The sequence below is a fragment of the Phalaenopsis equestris genome, unplaced genomic scaffold (genome assembly GCF_001263595.1).
Source record: "Phalaenopsis equestris unplaced genomic scaffold, ASM126359v1 Scaffold000347, whole genome shotgun sequence".
NCBI classification, from domain to species: Eukaryota; Viridiplantae; Streptophyta; class Magnoliopsida; order Asparagales; family Orchidaceae; genus Phalaenopsis; species Phalaenopsis equestris.
In genome coordinates this window covers 772,977-793,220 of record NW_018164789.1, presented here as the reverse complement: position 1 = coordinate 793,220, position 20,244 = coordinate 772,977, and the positions used below count along the sequence as shown (strand labels likewise).

General features: G+C 33.7%; 1 protein-coding gene across 2 annotated transcripts; it reads left to right on the top strand.

The window, feature by feature from the left end:
• The first annotated feature begins 1,356 nt into the window (after positions 1–1,356).
• LOC110026046 (transmembrane protein 87A) lies at positions 1,357–18,928 on the top strand. Of its 2 annotated transcripts, XM_020726815.1 has the most exons (6): positions 1,652–1,715; positions 1,797–1,849; positions 15,241–16,171; positions 16,270–16,365; positions 16,913–17,049; positions 18,532–18,928. In XM_020726815.1, the coding sequence occupies exons 2-6, from the start codon at positions 1,806–1,808 to the stop codon at positions 18,704–18,706; spliced, it is 1,383 nt and encodes a 460-aa protein (XP_020582474.1). In that variant the 5' UTR covers positions 1,652–1,715; positions 1,797–1,805; the 3' UTR covers positions 18,707–18,928. The 2 variants fall into 2 exon arrangements, with proteins under 2 accessions (XP_020582473.1, XP_020582474.1); XM_020726814.1 differs by lacking the exon at positions 1,797–1,849 and having other exon boundaries at positions 1,357–1,715.
• The last annotated feature ends 1,316 nt before the right edge of the window (positions 18,929–20,244 follow it).

Here is a 20,244-nt window from a genome sequence, read left to right as displayed (position 1 = left end):
GGGTACATCATTACACCTTATTTGGGGTACATCGTTACACTTTTTTTTGTGGTGCATCACTACGTCGTATTTGGGTTGCATCGTTTCACTGTCTTTTGGGTGCGTCATTACACAATTGTTAGTATGCGTCGCTACACCATCTTTAAGGTGCGTTGTTACATCGTCTTTGAGGTACACTGCTATATCACCTTTGTGGTGCATCCTTACCTCATAGGATTCATTCACATCGGCGAGCAGGGGCGGCTGACAATGGTCGACAACTGCCATCGAGCAGTGATCGACGATAGTCGATGGCTATGGGAATAGTCGATGTTCGTTTGTCTTTGATTCATAACAACACTGTAATTCAACTCTTCTTCTATTCGTCCAACTCTAGCTCTAGGTCTCTCTTCTGTATCTCCTCTTCATAAAGAGGGTATGACTCTATTTATAGAGTATGAGAGTTTCTTCGCTCCAAATAAGAAATGATTCTGGATCACTCCATCACATGACCGAGAGAGATTCCCACGGTTGGATAGTATTTGTAGATATTTAAGTCTCTTAACAATTTCGTAATTGAGTGATCTTGAGCTTCTTGGACGTGTTTAATCATGATGCTTATTTGACTATAAATTTGCCAAATTTGGAATCTGTTTGACCCAACAAATAACCACTCAATACTTCCAAAAGTGGTATAATGACTTGATCCAGACTTGATTTTGACTTATATTGGATCAATTTTGATATCATTGTATTCGTCTAGTCGAGTTAATCAATTTAACTAAAAATTTGCTCAAATCGTAGATCTAAATGATTTTAAATTTGAATTTAAATATTTTTATATAAAAATACTTTGAAATTTGTGACACATCTTGAGATTCATGTCAAATGATTAAATTCATTGACGACATATCATATATAAAATAAAATTAGGGGTTTTTCCATATATTTATAGCATCAGAAATATTGTTATTTATGCATCTCACACTATAATGTCTAATTTTTTTAAATCAACAATTTCATTAACTTCCGTCTCCAACTCTCTTCATGCCGACACACGCATTCCATGCACACTTCCGATGTTTAGACCCACTGTTTCTGGTGAACACCCCCAACTGCTCCTCTCATGCAAGCTTCCACAGAACAACATCCTAATCATGGGAGGAGAAGTGAGAGATGAAAGTTAACCTTAATGTTGATTTCATAAAAATAAATTTTGAGATGTGAGGTACATAAATAATTATTTTTATATATTTAATATGTAAAAATCCCCTAAAATTAAGCCCCCCTAATTATATATATATTTTCTCCGATTCTCATGAGAGTAAATAAAAAATGATTTTCTCCTTAATAAGTCTTCTCCTAATTCTCGGTCTTGGAGTCTCTGGTACCTTATTATCTTAACAAATTATTCTAAGCTCAGTCGGTGCTCCCTCTCCCTCTCCCTCTCCCTCTCCCTCTCCCTCTCTAATATCAAGGAAGAACGAGTGCGAGCTCTTTCGTGATCCAATGTCAAAAAATTTCAAGCCCCCCAGTCCTTCGTCTCCCCTTCTGCTTTTCTTCTACGTCCTGTTCGTCCTCCACTCAGCCTTCGCTTCCGTCCATGATTACAAGGGAGAGAAGTTCGTGAGCAAGGGAAACGCATTCGTCCTCCACGGCGGCAGCGAGGGACTCTACTCATCCCTCCCCAACCCCAATGTCTCCTCCGCCGTCGCCAGTGGAGATTCTTTCATCCGGTACTTTCTCTTCTCGTTCTTACATCTCTCAGATCTATTGCTCCTCCTTCAGATAATTATCTCTTTTTTGCTGTCTCGAAGGGTTGGTGTATGTTGATGGAATGGTTATCACGAGCTCTGAAATCTGCGTGCGGGTAATGTGGGTGGATCTGAGCCACTCAATCTGTTTGATAATCTGTTCCAATTTTGTTGCTTCTCTTGGTGAATATTTTATGCTTGCTGCTTGAAAGACTTGAGAAATTTTTTTCAATTCTTAAAAGAGCGATGATACGAGGAAATCTGAAAATGCTGATGTTTTAAACAAATGATAGGAGTTGGCATGATTTTTGTTATACTGATACAGAAGTATTCGACCAGAGTAACTTAGAGAAATATTCACTCAAATCAGTTGCTTATTTTGCATGTACGCGGCTCGATTATGACATAATGGGCCTTATGCTAGGCTAACTAGAAGAGAGCAGCTAGATGCAAGGGGACGAGGTTCGGGTGGGATGGGAGTTGGTTATGGTCAGCCTATGGATAGAAAATACACATATAGATTGAATATTACTCCGAACTTCGATTTAATTGAACTATTATTGAAGTCAATGAACGCCTATTGAACAACAACTCAATCAAATTTCAATTGGGTGAATTTGAATATAATTGTTGTTCACACACATCTTTGCAATTTTATAAATGACATTTTTTTTTGTATTTGCAATATGTGGGTTTGTTTTCTTGTTGGATTAAAAAGCTATCTTAAAATATTTTAATTAAATTATTTTTGCTCTAGCATAGCCCAGTGAAAAACTAATGAGCCATGTATGGCTCCAATTGAAGCTAGCTTTACCTTAACATCAACTTAAAACACGAGAGTTGGTCAAGGGTTGAGATGATTCGGCTTGAGATCAAATCATTCACAATCCCATGGCTGACCGCCTCATTCAACTAATTTTGGGCATCCCTCATTCAATAGAGGCTCTTGTTTGCGCATCTCTCAATCAATAAAGGCTAATTCATCCCCTAATTAACTTATGCCAAGATATTTTGATTATTTACTCTTATTTTAGTTTTATTTGGGTGGAATATTATGATTTTAAAAAGATATCTTTCATGATAATCCATGATTATGGAAGATATTATTGGATTTTCATCGAGAATTAATTTTTGAGGCAATATTTAAGTATCTAATATTATACATTTTGGCCTAATAGGCCCTATGATTTTATCATGTTGATATAACTTTTAGGAAATTACTTATCTTAAGAGTGCTTCAACATGAGCATGCCGAACATTGAAGTGTTTAATAAAACTCAAACACATCAACATATGACACCCTGATGTTTAAGGGTTCAACTTTATCTTGTTTTAAGGGATCTCACAAACCCGCATCTTAAGTAACTTACTTGTCATTAATGATTTGACATAACCAAAAATCATTCATCAGACATACGGAATTTTAGAGATTCTTTATACAAATTAAAGGGATGAGTCTTACGATGTACCTTTAGTCTTGGCACAGTTTTATGAGGCGATTCTATTAGTGAGGCACTTTATGCTATAAGATATAACTTTTAGGAAATTACTTATCTTAAGAGTGCTTCAACATGAGCATGCCGAACATTGAAGTGTTTAATAAAACTCAAACACTTCAACATATGACACCCTGATGTTTAAGGGTTCAACTTTATCTTGTTTTAAGGGATCTCACAAACCCGCATCTTAAGTAACTTACTTGTCATTAATGATTTGACATAACCAAGACTCATTCATCAGACATACAAAATTTTAGAGATTCTTTATATAAATTAAAGGGATGAGTCTTACGATGTACCTTTAGTCTTAGCACAGTTTTATGAGGTGATTCTATTAGTGAGGCACTTTATCCTATAAGATACTTAGTTTTCATCTTTTGGCAAGAGCGTTGCTCATATACTATTATAATTGCTTGATGCCACACTCATTGAGATATTGCCTTCTATGGATTAATGGGATATACAATTTTGTTCCCTTGGCATAGCTTGTGAAGAGGTCATCCATTATTGGAGTGTTCTAGCATGAGCATTCTTTAAATTGGAGTTTTTGATGACACTTTTATGGTTTTACTATAATGTTCATTGATTTTTAAGACTTGAATTTTATTCTATTCAGGGTCTCCCATTATATGACTTTTATTTGCAAGATTAGATCCAAACTATGAAATCTTGCTATCTTTCTTAATTTAACCACCCCATCATATGTATAAAAGAGATTTCTATTGCATAGCTCAAGCTTCTCCAAATCTCTCTTCTCATTTTCCTTAGGCAGACTCATGTTCTCTTATTATCATAAGAAAAAATAGTTTTTTTTCTCATGCATAAACACACAAACTTTCTCTCTTCTTACACATGCGTTTTTGTTTCCCTCTCTTTTTTGTTTCTAGTTTAGAAAAGTCCCAAAATTGTCATCCTTGGTGAAGACTCTATGCTCACACAAAATAGCGAGTTTTGAAGTTTTAGATTTGTTTCAATCAACAAGAAATTTAAGCATAATTTTTAGATGAGAAAACCATGAATTGTCATACAATCAATTAATTCTCAAAATTGCAAACTTTTATCAAGTTAGCTTCATTATTAAACCCTAGATTAAGGCCACAAGAAATCTATAATATGGTTATTGGCTTCAACCTCATTAACCTTAAAACTATTTCTCGCAAAACTGTTTAAGATGTTGAAAACATACTTGCTCCCTTCACATGAAAACGAGAAAACCATGAATTGCCGTACAATCAAATATCCCTCAAAATTGCAAACTTTTCTCAAGTTTGCTTCATTGTAAAACCCTAGATCAAACCCACTAGAAATCTAATATGGGCATTGGGTTCAACCTAATTAACCTTCATGCATTTTTTGCAAAACTTTTAAGATGTTGAAAACATACTTGCCCCCTCTACATGAAGTTAGAGAAATCATTTATTTTCTCATCTTAGTGTGGTTATTGTCTTTATGATAATCCTTTGGCACTTTTGCAGAGTTTGGATCACATGTTGACTTAAGTTCATTGTATGTGTTTTTTTGAGAAAGAAATCCTTTTTGACAAAATGATAACTTATAAATTTTGATATTGTAAACCTATGATAATATTCGAATGACTTGAAAAGAAGAGAAGGAAACTTAAGAAGCAGGACAAAATATTATAATTATTGATGTCTATTTTAGTAATGGAAGTTGTCACTTTTGACATACTAAAAATGTTATGTTCTTGACAATGGCATCACAATATAGCTATTTTAGTAATGGAAGTTGTCACTTTTGCTTTTCTGCTCAATCATTTGTTCCTACATATGCTATTGACTTTGATTTCATTTGCTTTTACATGCCTAGTCTGTCCCTATCTACTGTATTAATATTTTAGAAACCAATTACCTGCATGATGCTCAAAATTTTCTATGAGGCAGGTCGGTCAATAACACAACTATACTTGTCGATCAAATTACCATCAAATAATATACGTATAAAAAGTTCACGTATCGATTCTATTAGGATAGCTTTCAAAATATTTGTAACAGAGGAAGTTCTACTGTATTACAACACTGAATTTAGTTTGAAGTGATCTAAAGTGCACGAAGGAAAATCTAATAATCCTAAAAAGAATAGTAAATGGAAATAGAAAACAGAAATGAAAACAACAAAAAAAACATGGACTAATTTTTATTTCTATAAAGGTGATGAGGCTCGTGCTCCTATGATACAATTATAGTGTTCTTATGAGGTTTTTCCTATGAGTTCTCCTATGTGATAGTTGATAATTAGGGACACTATCCTCCATAGCTTGTGACTAGGTCATAAGAAGAGTTGGAAATTATGTTATAGTTAAGAGCGACTTAACCATGCAGCATTTCCTAGGATTTCTCGGATTCCCTATCTAGGTTACAATTTTCTAATGATAACATGCCTATTCTACTAAGCTACTGAGTGTTAATTTTCTTTCTCCATTAGGAGACACACTTAGAAGTCTTAAATCATAAGAAACTTTAACATCCTAATTGATCAAGTTAGGAGTAAATGACCATATAAAGGTTAACACAACAATAGGTTAAATTAAAAGAGTAAAAAATGTTATCCTTACAACACTCACGTTAAAAATAACGAAACCAACATTATCCTTACAACACTTAAACATGAATGAAGAATTGCTATGAGACATGAGGTAGAAAAATACAAGAGTTTTCATTAAACACATTGAAGATTCAATTGAAAGAAAATTCATAAATTTATTACCAAGCCAAGTGTTCTCTGCATTCCACAAAATTCTCGCCGTACAATAAAGGCACACAATATCCCTCATACATAACCTTAAATCTCTCTCTTATATAAAAACCTCTTAAAGAAAAATCACCTTAGAATTTTTTCCACACGAAGGACGAGAAAACATGGTGTAACAAAATACTCTCCTCTAACTTTAAGAAAGCAACCCCCAAAATGCAACCAAGCCCCTTTACATTTCAATTACACATCTATATATAGCATTAAGGCTTAAGGCTACCCCAGATCCTTCCAAAACAAACGTTATGCGAAACAACGTGTGATTGGCGCGTATGCATCACTAGGTTGTGCGTGCGTGTCGCGCGCTCAGGGAAGGATGCGTGGATTCGGAGCGGGCATTCAAGATAATTGGGAAGGTGACACGACCATACAATGCTACGACGCGAGTGTAGCCTCCTATAAAAGTGGCGTGAGCAAGCTATATTTGGGCGCAGACACACGATGCTTTGGAAGGCAGCGCGGGCATGCAATGTTGGGTCATGGGCTCATTGGTAGTCGTTTGACCCCTTTTCATCTCTAACTCCCCAGAATACACTCTATAGTTGTTTTCTACAAAACATGATAAAAACATCTTCCACAGTATAAAATGATGTTTAATTTGAAATAAGACAAGGAAGTTAAGCAGGAAAATATCATAAATTTGATCAATTTCCCCAAATTTACTATTACTTGCTCTCAAGTAATCTCATATCTAACTGACACTCAAATGACGTTCGTAGCTCTTATGTGTGACTTAATGATTCTTAAGATTTATATAAGTGTAATAAAAGACATGCAAATAACATTTCATATTCGAATTTTCATTAAATCCTAGTAACCTATCATTTCCTTAATTGTCTTTCTGAGCTCAAGCAATTCTAAAAATTTTTAATATGGTGTGATTGAAATATTTTTATCTTTTAAAAATATTCTTAACTCAATTAATAGTCAATCAACCAACCCAAAATCACTTAATTTTTTCTGAATATAATATCATAATAATTTCATTAAGAGAGTTTTTAAGTATTATTAATTATGAAGGGATTTGGATATCAATTTTTTTATTTTTATGCTCAATCTCAAGCTTCTAAAATATTACTGGACGCTTTTTTCTTTTCAATTTAGTTTGCACAATTTTTTTGTTTCTTTTTTTCCTTTTAAGGTCCAAAATCATATTTCAATTTCAGTGAAAAGTGATATATATGATTGAACATATTTTTTTTAAGGATTTAAAATACGTCTAGTCTCTCACAAAATTTAATTGTTAAAGACTCCTTAATATGAATTTCAAAATATTATCCATTTTCAAGTTAAAATCAATTAAATTGTTTGAGGTGAAAATTCAAAGGCTTAAAGTATCTCTGATTAACTAATTATATTTTAATTATATATTTGTAATTATCTTGAGACTACTCAGGGTTAATGTAGAAGTTAAAGTGAAAGATTCAGTTATTAAAAAATCACTTCTAACCCCTCTTTGAATGAATATTTGCAAATCTAATGAAACAAATTAAATATGAGAATAACACTTAGGCAAATGTACATGCGTAACCTTATCCCGCAAATTTATTTTATATCCTATACATGCCATATGAAAGATGTAAGGGTGAACAAAAGCGAGCATATGCAAACAGGGAATAACGTAATGGAAAAGTAAACTCATAGAAAGATCGGCAGAGTATAGTGAAATATACTCTGACAAGGTCTATAAACAAATACTAACGTGACAATCTTCCCATCAAAAGCACACAAAAAACAAATTCAAAATAAATTCTAAGCAAATTCAGAACGAAGAAATACACAACACAATTAAATCAACAGATAAAGCTTGTATTGCCTCTAAAGGAGTGTTTTAACATCCTTAGATCGTGCTGGACCAATTTAAGCTAAAAAGTTCATCATGATCAAGTTGTCTCATCAACAAACGCTGATCAATCATCCTAACTTTTAATTCTCATGGAGGGTTTCCCAAGTCATCAAATGTCATTCGTACTCCAAGGTCGTCTTGAGAAGATGTGTTCTTCCTCACTCATGTTCTGATTTTTTCAGTAGTCTCTCAAACTCACTCAAACAGTATTCTTCCAAAGAGTATGTCGTAGTCTGAATAGGATGATAAATCATAAAAAATACCTCTTGCTCCATAGCTCTCAGCAACTCCCCCTCTTGTAATTCACCCGACTCTTCAGAACTAATGCGTGGCACAACCAAAGTTTCTTCTAAAAGGCCGCTCTTTCTGCTCAGTGGAAATTTCTTACCTTATCACTGAAGCTCCTACTATGGTGGTCCTATAAGCTTGACATTGGTAGCAGTGTCGACAGGGTCAACTATTCCCTAACAACTTTAGGGGTCACCTAAAAAAGAACAACAAATTCTTCTTTTCTCATTTTCCAACAAAACTCATTCACGACAACATGCTCTGAGGTCTAATTCTTCAGATTCAAAAACTTGACTATCAACTATCTTTTCCATCATATCTGCATTATGACATTGATCATCCCTAGTCTATGGGGGAAACTTTGTAAATTTTATAATATTAAATATCAATTCTTGATTATTCAATCTCATTGTAAGTTTCCTCTTATGTACATCAAATATAGCTCGTTCAATGGCTAAAAAGGATCTTTCAAGTATAATGGGGATGTGCTTATCTTCTTCCATGTCCAACAAAACAACAAGCCTTTATCCCACTATGTGGGGTCGCCTACATGAATCATTTTTCTCCATATTGTATTATTGAATGTCATATTTTCATTTAATTCTAATAGATTAAGATCATTTTTATGCAATATGCCCGAGTCCTTTTTAGGTTTACCTTTGCCTTTTTTCAAAGAATTTGAATCTAAAACATCTGCTCTTCTAATCAGATCATCAGATAGTTGACGTTTAATGTGATCGAACCATCTAAGACGACTTTCTCTAATCTTGTCCGCCACTAGAGCTACACCAACCCTATTTTTCTCCATGTCTAAAATATTAATATCAACAAAAAATATGTACTTATGCACTTTAACCAGAACGTCTTCAATTATCTCCTTTGGATAGGTCACAGAGCAGTCATCTAACTGCAGGGTCACGATAGTGGGCTGAACCTCTCCCAATCCTAGTCTTTTGAAATTGGTCAGAGGAATAAGGTTGTTGCCCGCTCCTAGGTCACACAAAGTCCTCCCACTAAATCTCTTTCCTATGGTTCAAGGAAGGGTAAAGCTAAAATTGGTCTTTTAGTTTTTTGGACAACTTCTTCTGCAGAATAACATCATACTCCTCAATCAGGATAACCATCTCACCAGATCCTAGTTTTTTTTCTTGTCCAAGACATCCTTCGCGAACCCCTCAAAACTCGATATATGTTCCAGGGCTTTAGCATAAGGACTATTAATAACGAGTTTTTTGAAAATTTATAGAACCTCAAGCATCTATTGGTCCCTCCAATGCTTTTGGAGTCTAAGGGAATGGGTGGTGGCGGTGGTCTCTCTTATCTTATCATATGAGGGTGACATGTTTTCCCGAGTTTGGGGCCAGTTTTATAACAAGACTTACAGGCTCAGGTTAACTCTCCTTTCTAAGGGTGTCTTCTATCTCTATCTCAATCCTCATTCTGATGGTTTTACATTGCTCCACCTTCTGATCTCTTGGATTCACCCCATTGTTATTGGGGAGTGTCCCTTGTGATTTATTATTCATTGAGCTCTCTAACTAACCAAGTTGACTTTCAGTGTTCTTTATGATAACATCTTGACTCTATAACTAGTTCCCCATCTGTAATACTAACTCTCCCTTTAATGATATTTTATCCTTAGGCTGGGTGATAGAGTTAAATCAAGATTGTTAGGCTTGCCTCTGGTTACTACTGCCTCGATGGTTCTAATTTCCTACAGGGTTTGTTTGGGTGTTTTCCCACTGTTAGTTTCCTACCACTATGTTTTTATTTTTCCAATTGAAACTAGGGTGATTTTTTCAATCTGGGTTGTAGGTATTGAAATATGGATTGTTGAACTAGTTATCTAAGACATTCACAGTCTCTAAGGCAGCCATACTCAGACATCCTACTGGTCCATAAATCTTCTCATTATTTGGTAGGAATCTTTGCATCAAATTCAACCCGAAGTTGTCTATTTTCCTAAAAATGGCAGCCACTTGTGATGTTAGTATGGTCAGAACACTAGTTTCATGCATATAGCTACCTTCTTCTGTGTGGTTCTCTTAGATGACTTTTGGAAATTATTCGTGGATATTTTCTCAATCAATTCATATGCCTCATTAAGTGGTTTAGACATTCGGACCCCCAGTTGCAGTGTCTGTGATAGAACTTAAAGATTCTACCAACCCATTGTAAAAAGTTTGGTTAATCTGTCAATCAGGTAGGGTATGATGGAGACTTTTCCTAACAACTTCTTGAATCTCTACTAAGCTTTATATATCGACTTTCCATCAAATTGGATGAATGGCATGATGCCATTTTTAAGTTTGTCAGTCTTAGATGGAGGGAAGTACTTTTTCAGGAATATTTGGGCTAAGTCAGTCTATTTGGTGATGAATTTTTGTGCTAAGGAGGTGAGTCACATATTGGTTTTATCCCTAAGTGAGAAAGGGAAAAACTTTAGTCTTATGGCATTGTTGGGGACACTACTATACTTGAACGTGACATAAAATCTTAGGAAATTAGTCAAGTGTAGGTTTGGTTCTTTAATGGGTGCTTCTTCAAATTGGTTGTTTTGGATCATTTGGGTAATAACAGGTTTCAACTCAAATGAGTTGGCTTTTATGATTGGGTAATGAATACTCGTGGATTCCCTCTGCCGATGGTTGACAAACCCCCTAAGAGATTTTATGCGATCTTTCTGAGGATTCGTCATCTCTAAGTGTTTCTTTTAAATTTTTGAATTTTTAGAATATTTTAAGGTTTTTTATACCACAGGGTAAAAAATAATAATTCACCCAAACCACTACTAATGCAATGATAGGTGTGCAAATGATGACCCTATTTTAAAATAGGAAATGTAAAAAATAAGGAAAATAGGAAAAAAAATGTATGTACAACACAACAGCCGAACAAAAAACATGCAATCTCAAAAACAAAATAAAGCTGAAAAATGATTTTTTTGGATTTTTTGTATTTTTAAAAAATAAAAATGGAATAGAATGCAAATAAATAAGAAAACAAGTACAGTTCAAACTGAAACTCTAAATGCACTGGTAGTTTATTGGCCCTTTTTCATTTCTAACTCTCCAAAATGCACTCGATACCTATTTCATGTAAAATATGATAAAAAATTCCACAAGCATAAAGTCGTGATAAATATGAAATGAAACAGAGAATTTAAGTAGAAAAATATCACAAATTTGAGTTGTATCACTGCATTTACACGCTGTCGCCCACCTCCTTCTTACCATCACAATTGCCACTACCATGTACGCCCTTATCTACACTTTTAGGGTTGATGCTATCTCTTTTGTGCTCCACAAAATGCTTATCCATCTTGGTTTCTTATTTTCTCACTTTCACACTTATAGTATTTATTTTGTATGTGTAAAAGTTGGATGTGTGGTTCCTTCCATTGTGATACTTAGGCAACTTATCTAATTTCGAGGGAAGTGGACTCCTTTTACCATCATGAGGCTTGAAATATTTTACTTAGGTGAATTTTTTGCTAATCTAATTTCTTGCATGTGCCTTATTTTCAACTTGGTAGTGTTCTAAATTTTATTTAAATTTGACACAATTGAAATTCTAAGTGTACTAAAGAAATTTGAATCACTTACGTTTATGTGGTCAAATGTTTATTAATTTATTTGAATTCATTCGATCATTGTTGTTCAGGTTACAATTCTCATATTTATTGATTTGCATCTAAAGAAAGCTAGTTTTTACATATTTAGGCTTGTGATTTGTGAATTCAAAGTTTACTTGTGTGATAGAAAAGTACCGTTTAGACTTGAAAAATTTTATAAGATGGTGGTGAGACTTGCAATGATTTATGGCGTAGAATGTTGGCCCATCAAAGAGAAGCATAAAACTAAGTTAAGTGTTGCTGAGATGAGAATGCTTAGGTGGATGAGTGGCTTTACACTGAGAGAGTAAATGCGAAATGAATATATCTGTAAAAGGGTTGGTGTAGCTCCAATGGAATACAAGTTTAGAGAGATTCATCTTAGATGGTTTGGTCACATTAAACGTCGACCAACTGATGATCATCTTAGGAGAGTGATGTTTTAGATTCGACTTATGTTAAGAAAGGTAGTGGCATACCTAAAAAAACTTTGGCAGATTGTATAAAAAATGATCTTAATTTGTTAGAATTAAATGAAAATTTGACACTTAATAGGACATAAAAGAGAAAAATGATTCATGTAGCCGACCCCACTTAGTGGGATAAAAGGCTTTTGTTGTTGTTGTTGTTGATGTTGTACACTAGCATGCATTGATTGACTTTTATCTGATTTAACTTGTTATAAAAAAATAATTAAATTTTATTGATTCATGTTACACATTGCGTGCTGAATTTGAAAGAATCAAAACTATAAATTCCTTGTATTTGATAGATTTTAGGGGCATTTACATAAATGCCACCCAATTTCTGTGTATTTACATATCTGGCACTTAAAATTTTTACATTTTTACCACCCAAATATTTCATATTGCATAAAAAATACCACCATTTTAACTTTTAATAGGTCAAATACTTCTTTTCATGCATAAGTGGCGTGCATGCAAAAATTGGAGTTGAGTTGTTAGATATGTAAATACATATGAATTGAGTAGTATGTATGTAAATCTTCCTAGTTTTCATTGTTTGGGAACTACATGTAAGAGGTTTACCTGGTCTCTTAGGATATGATAAGACTTTGTTTGGTAGAGAAAGGATTCTATTGATCTTTGCATAAAAAAGGCGTTGCTAGAATATTATGCTAGTGTTAAGTTTATCAAATGGGGAATGTTGTTAAGAAAAACTATCCTACCTATGCCAAATGTGATGTGGCTAAATAATAATATGGATTTCATGTTAGGATTACTCGAGATTCGTGGTCACATTAGTGGTAATCGATAGATGTTCTAAAATGACACATTCCATTCCCTTCGCTGAAATTGTTCATTCCTTTCATGTTGGCTATTGTTCTGAAACGAAATTGTTCATTTATATGATTTTTCAACATTTATATTCAATACAAATAAATAAATTGTAGTTATTTCTGAAAAGTTCATAGAAATTTTTAAAATACTACTAATGTTTTCATCTGTCTTTCACCTCTGGATAGGTGGATTTATTTAAATTATGAAAAGTTAATAAATTTTGTTGCGCTTCATTGGTAACAGTTTGTGAACTTGGAATTTATTATTATTTAAGTCTCAAATGTCTTACAAAAGTTATGCTAATACTACCATTGAATAATCACCTCTTAAAGTGGTGCATGGGTCACATCTATAAAGTCTGTGGACGTCATACCATTACCGGATAGACATTTTGATTGAGTTGCATAATTTGCTAAGCATGCACATAAATGCATTATGATATTATTGTTCAAAATTGATTTTCATGATGAATGTCTAAATTTATACTTTATGCGAAATCATAAGAATATAATGAAGTTGATTGTATGTTAGTTTGTATTTGCCTTGATGTTTCTTGTATAACACAATAAAGAAACTCCATGCCCAAGCCTCAGACACTTACGAAGTACATAAATTTGAACCAAATTCATATATCATACCAGCTCACATGAATATTAGTCTGACTTTTAATTTTAAGGATTTAATACCATATTGAGTATTTTTGTGATTTCGAAGATTCCATAGGTATCTCTACAAATGGGGTTTTGTATTTCCACCATCAGCATCTTTTTAGTTTTTCTGCCAACCCTAACCTTAGTCTTACTTGTCGAGCATATTATTCTAGTTGAAATTCTAATGGATCTTTTTGGCGGGTTACATTATTTTGACCTTGGGTGGCAACATTATTCTGATCATTGGAGAGATCACCCACCTTCAAATGACTCATTATGAGAAATTGTGCATTTCACCTGACCTTCCAGATGGTTATATTCAATATAACTCATCTCTAGAGGAGAGTTCTTCATAATTTAGGAGAGTTGATTACAATTATTTGATTTAAACTTATGTTTGACATCAATGGCATGATCAACTACAAATTTGCAGGCTTTATATGGATAAGTGTATTTATGAAATATTTGACTTTATTTTATTAGATTTATTTCCGAGCTTAGCTTATTACTTTTGGGTTAGGGTTTATTTTATACTATATTTTGTTGCTTTATTTGCTTGTAACACTAGGGTTCCATCGTTATAATTAAGGATATTTGAGGCTAGTTTAAAACATTGAATGGTTTTATGAAATATTAAGTGGTTATTGGGGACCTTTTATCTCTTCTCCACATCTCTTTCTCTCTCCGTCCTTCTCGAGTTTATTTACGATCACATAACTGACTAAGGTCTATAACAACCTGAGATGAAAAAATTATGGGATCTTGTTTTGGTTTGTTGTCATCTTTTAGCTTCCACTCTGAGCCATTAGTGATGTCTCTTTTTCCCCCTAAACGAAGTTATTTCTTTAGAAGTAAAGCATCATAAAGCCTCAATGTATGTTTGAGAAGGACAGTTTACTATGAGGGCTTGTACCTTTGGGAGCCTCACACCAAAAATATAAGGTTTTCTATCATAGCAAACTTTAATAGTGCTTCATACATTTTGGAATTCATTGCCTGAAAAATCAACGCGGACACAAACTCTCTTTATTCACATAGAGCCATGCGGTGATCTTGAATAGCCATACTCTATTAATCATTCATTGTGCATGTAGGCTAAGCTTAAACTCAATGGATGCTGATTTTCATGAAACCAATAAATCTCTTTATAGAAATGTGAAAGGGAACGCATGTTCTGTTGACAATGCTCTGAAGGCAGCTCCTGTTAGGTGGAAAGAGATTGTTATGTTATGAACAATCTCGGCACGAGCTCCTTGTGCAGTAGAGGTGACTACTGTGAAGTTCTTGAGGCCGATCTATTTATGTGGCATGAAGTGTACCTCTACTCATCAGGCCTATCATTATTTTTCAATTCAAAACTCTGTGGGCCAAAATATTTTGGCCAACAACTGATACTAATCAATGCATTGTAGACGAAGATGAGTTTTGACTATTGTTTCTACTCTTAAATTCTGAAATTTCACAGAAATTTAGCAGATAACATTAGCATCATTACATATATTGCTGCCACTAACTTTATGAGACTTAACACAATATACCAGATTTGAGAAAATCACATTGCAAAGGCCGGAAGAAGCTGCTGCATCGAGTAAAGACACAGACTCGGTAAAGGTTCAAGCCATAGTATTTGAAGTGGAAGACCGGGAAACTATTGGTGGATCTGTCTACGGCGGTCAGAAAGCTATTTGCTGCACGGCAGATCTTGCAAAATTAGGAGTTTGCACTCAAGGCAATCTCATCTTTCGTCCCTCCACCACGAATCCTGACTGGCCGCAAATATTATCTACTTCTTTCACAGGAAAGGATCTAGTTGCAACTCTACCATCAAAAACAATATCAGTTACAAAAACAGGGATGTATAATGTATACTTCATTATTTGTGACCCTGCACTTAAAGGACTGGTCATTGAAGGCAAGACAGTTTGGAAAAATCCCACTGGTTATCTTCCTGGGAGAATGGCCCCTCTCATGAATTTCTATGGATTTATCTCTCTCGCCTTTGTTATACTCGGAATATTCTGGTTCTCTCAGTACGCAAGGTTTTGGAGAGAGGTTCTTCCTCTTCAAAACTGCATAACAGCTGTTATTGCTTTAGGCATGTTTGAAATGGCATTATGGTATTTGGAGTATGCAGAGTTCAATAAAACTGGAGTTCGCCCCATGGGGATCACGTTTTGGGCTGTAACCTTTGGTGCTATTAAAAGAACTATTGCACGGCTGATCATTCTTCTTGTTTCTATGGGTTATGGTGTCGTAAGGCCTACATTGGGCGGTCTTTCATCAAAGGTACAAATGCTTGGGGCTACCTTTTTTCTAGCTTCTGAGGTTCTCGAATTGGTGGAGAATCTTGGTGCTGTAAGTGATCTCTCCGGAAATGCTAGATTGTTTTTGGTTCTTCCAGTTGCTGTGTTAGATGCCTTCTTCATTCTCTGGATATTCACCTCTCTCTCCAAGACACTAGAGAAGCTCCAGGTATACACAATACTGAATTCTATTGTATTTTACAACATCTACATGCAACATTCTTGTTCAAAGTGGTCGGAATTTTACTTCTGTCTTCCCTGTTACAGGCTAGAAGGCTGATGGCTAAGCTAGACATTTACAGAAAATTCACAAATACGTTAGCCATGACTGTTATTGTATCTGTTGGTTGGATTTGCTATGAGGTAAAACTCGTTAATTTCCTAGTTTGCTGCCAATGAAATAGATTTGCCGCGCGCTATAGTTTGCATCCTGAAGCGTACATGGTGTTTTGTTAGTTAAAAGCTGTTATATGTTTTGTGAATGTGCAATACACTTGGAATCTTAAGGGGGTGTTTGGTAGCATTATTTATAGGGGATTTAGCCATGAATTTATCTTAAATCCTGCAAAACATCAAAATTAAATCCAACGCTCTGTTAAATCGAAAATCTATGCGTTCTGACATTTCTTCCTGCATTCCGTCTGTTTTAGGACGTAAATTCGGATTTAATAAATCCGACTGTGAGACAGATTTAAGATTTTCTTGCCGCCGTCGCTCGAGAGTTCGTTCCGTAAAAGTAAAGATCCAATTTACAGAATTTAATAAATCATTTTGCGTAAATTCAGTCTGCAGCCAAACTAAAACAGAGCTCTTTGTTAATATTTTACATTCTGTGATGCTTTGAAAAAACTATTTATCATTTCCCTCATTTCACAATTCCTTAAATGTTTCATTGTTTTTCTTTATGCAGCTTTACTTCAAGTCAACTGATGTGTACAATGAGCGATGGCAGAGCGCATGGATAATTCCTGCCTTCTGGCAGGTCCTCACCTTTTCTCTTCTCTGTGTGATTTGTGTTCTGTGGGCGCCATCCCAGAATTCAACGAGGTAAGGCTTGGATTTATGATAATTCTTTTCTAAGGTACTTTGCTTGGAATGCATTTATGCAAGATTGAAATATAGGTTTAAGTATTGATTTTTTTGGGTTACAAATTACATATAATTCTATGAATCATGGTTCACTTCCAGAAGAACCTTTCACTTAATAGCTGCAATGTCGGCTCTTTTGCAGCATCGGGGAAATTTATGTCAATTAAAATATGGATTTATATGATATGATGCAGGATGGTTTGTGTCATGGTTTCCAATTGCAATTATGTTAATGCGATGTATTTGGATAACATTAAGAAATTTAGGATTGGGTGATTGCAAAACACTAAATAAGCCAACAATTTACTTCTTTAATTGCATGACATTAAATACGAATTGTAAACCGCAAACAATAATATGATGATTGAGTAAATTCAAAGCAACCACCATAAATTTAAACCATGCAAAATCAATTTGCATGTCATAATTTGATTACTATAATTAGAATTTCAATTGTATAAAATTTGAACAAAATTAGAAATACTAGCAATGCTATAACCAAAAATATGTTGAAGGAAATTAAACAAATAAATGCTTCACCATAGTAAAAATTAAGGTCTCATGCCAGTACTAGAACATGACCTGCCCTGTAATTAGGTAGCACTATTTTTTTCCACTCTGGAAGGACTTGCACTTCCATCTTACACTTGCAAAGTTGAATACTGAACAAAGGGATACTTACATACAGAGCACAAGAAACATTGTTATTTACAAATCAAGCAATAGACCATTTTTTAGCTATGAAACTGATGCATTTATGCGTGTCACAATCAAATTATTGTGAATTTGATAAAAATGAAAAATATGGGTTGATGTTTTATCATGACCTTTGATATTTGAGTTAAAAGTTGAAAAATGGATGAAAGAGGTTGCTTGATTTGTAAATAGCAATACTTTGGGTGGCCTGTATGTAATCATCCCCAAAATTTATTTGATTAAAGATCTCAAAATATACTTTTTGTCGACTCATCTTTTTTTATGTTAGTAGATATAATAACACACGATCAACCAAATCTGATTTTAGATAGCTGTCGAGTTCATAAATTAATGTCATCTATGAATCAGGAATTTAAAACAACAACAAATCTAGTGAATAATTTTCCCCCCATTATATACAAATCAAAATAAAACCCACAATTTCATAGAAACAAACACATTCAGCGGAACAAGGCAGCAGGACGTGGGGCGGAACCGGCCTTTTTTTTGAGGGTGGATAAATGTACCACTTAAATATATTATTATTAAAAAAGAATAAAATAAATCCTTCATTGAGAATCAATTTCTTTTTTAATATTGTAATTTTTTCCTTCAAGTATTAGACAAAATGATTCATTACCTACAATATGATGGAAAAATTTAAATTTTAGGAACTTCCACTAAATATCTTTTTCCCCTAATCTATAATCATAGCTATTTGCTGATTTTTTTTTTTTAAATCAGATATGCTTACTCTGCTGATGCAAGCGAAGAATTTGATAGAGAGGAAACATTTTCATTGATAAAGCCTGGGCCCTTCCCTTCTAAGGACACCCAGACTGCTTCTCTGTCTCCAGACAACAAAGCATCATTAACTGGCTCAAAAAATGGAGGCATTGAAGAAGACAAGCGGGAGTAAGTAATAATCATAGGCGATATATGAGATAATAGTGCTTATATTATTAGCAACTTCTTGCCAGCGATTGTGGCCTATTAGCTGTGCAGTGGCGTTTTACTTATTTCGAAAAGAATGCTTAAATTTTTTTATTCCCTTAGTTTTACCCCCATTTTATCTCCATTCGCATTGTATAAGACATTTTTATTTTAGTAATCAATCAGTACTATATTGTCAGTGTAAAAAGTCATTTTACATTTATGTATGCTCAATCTACTCAATTGAGGTTAGTGTTGTTAATTTAGCTGGAAGACCTTTACTCGCTCGAAAATTGATTCAAAATTTGGCTCAGATCTAAATAAATGAGAGCCGACCCCAGCTCGACTTGAAATCTGATTGTTAACAGCCACAATGATGTTAAGGCTGTGAATTTAGCGAATTTAGCTCAAAGATCATTAATCATTTGAAAATTTAGTCAAATTTTGGCACTGGTTGAGAGCGGATCGAAATAAATGAACTGTGCTACATGTCAAAATGTTAGATTGAATTTTTTCCGAGCCAATTTTGAGCTGGCCCGGCTGAATCAAACAGTTAACAGCTTTAATTGATGTGGGTGGACTGTTCTTTTTATAGCAGCAGGTGGCATCTGCTAAATGGTAACCTGCTCAAAGGCAACTATTATATAATGCTATCGTCATGAATGAGAAATTGAAGGTTTTGAGTTCTGTGCATGATTTGTAGGCTACAACCTGTAAATGAAGATGCAAGTCTTTTTTTTTTTAATTTCATATGTAGTTATTGTATGATTGTCATTTATTTTTTAGGAGCATTTACGTACATACCACCCAAATCCTATAAATTTACATATATATAACAGATAAATTTTATTTTTTTACATTTATACCACTCCAATCTTTCTTATCACACCAAAAATACAACAATTTTAATTTTATAAAAAGTGAAATACACATTTGCATATAGATTGGGTGTTATAAATGTAAAAGCTAAAATTAAGGTGTTAGATATATAAATACATAAAAATTGGGTAGTATGTATGTAAGTCTTACAACTTTTAATATAACGATTTGAATTCTATGATAACAATTGAAAGAAAATGGCAGTACCTTAAAATTTTGTAATATTACAAAGAATTAAGTGAGAAGTTTAGGCGTTGTTTGGGTTCTTTTTTATTTTTTAATTTTTGTTTTATTTATTTATAATTTGATTTAAAATAAAATGTTTGATTATGTGATTAAAATATGATTATTTTTAAAAACTATTTTAAATATATAAATATTATTTTGAGTGTTTTTTAAAATATATTAATTTTTTAAAAAAAACCTAAGAAAATATATTAGTGTTCGACTCATTAAGAAGCTCGTGTTCTATTCGTTTGCTAAGCAAACGAGCCAAACAAGAATAATTTTTTTACGTTCGATATATAAACAAGCTGAACATGAACAAAGATTTGTTCATTAATGTTAAAATTATTAATTAAAAAATAGAATATAAATATATTAAATAATATTTAAATAATGTTTTAATATAAATAAAAGATTTAA

Bases quoted from the DNA above. Each gene is read 5' to 3' on its own strand.
- LOC110026046 (XM_020726814.1), top strand. From the start codon at position 1,489: ATGTCAAAAAATTTCAAGCCCCCCAGTCCTTCGTCTCCCCTTCTGCTT. The intron at 1,716-15,240 runs GTACTTTCTCTT...ACAATATACCAG, and splicing joins AGTGGAGATTCTTTCATCCG to ATTTGAGAAAATCACATTGC. The intron at 16,172-16,269 runs GTATACACAATA...TCCCTGTTACAG, and splicing joins AGACACTAGAGAAGCTCCAG to GCTAGAAGGCTGATGGCTAA.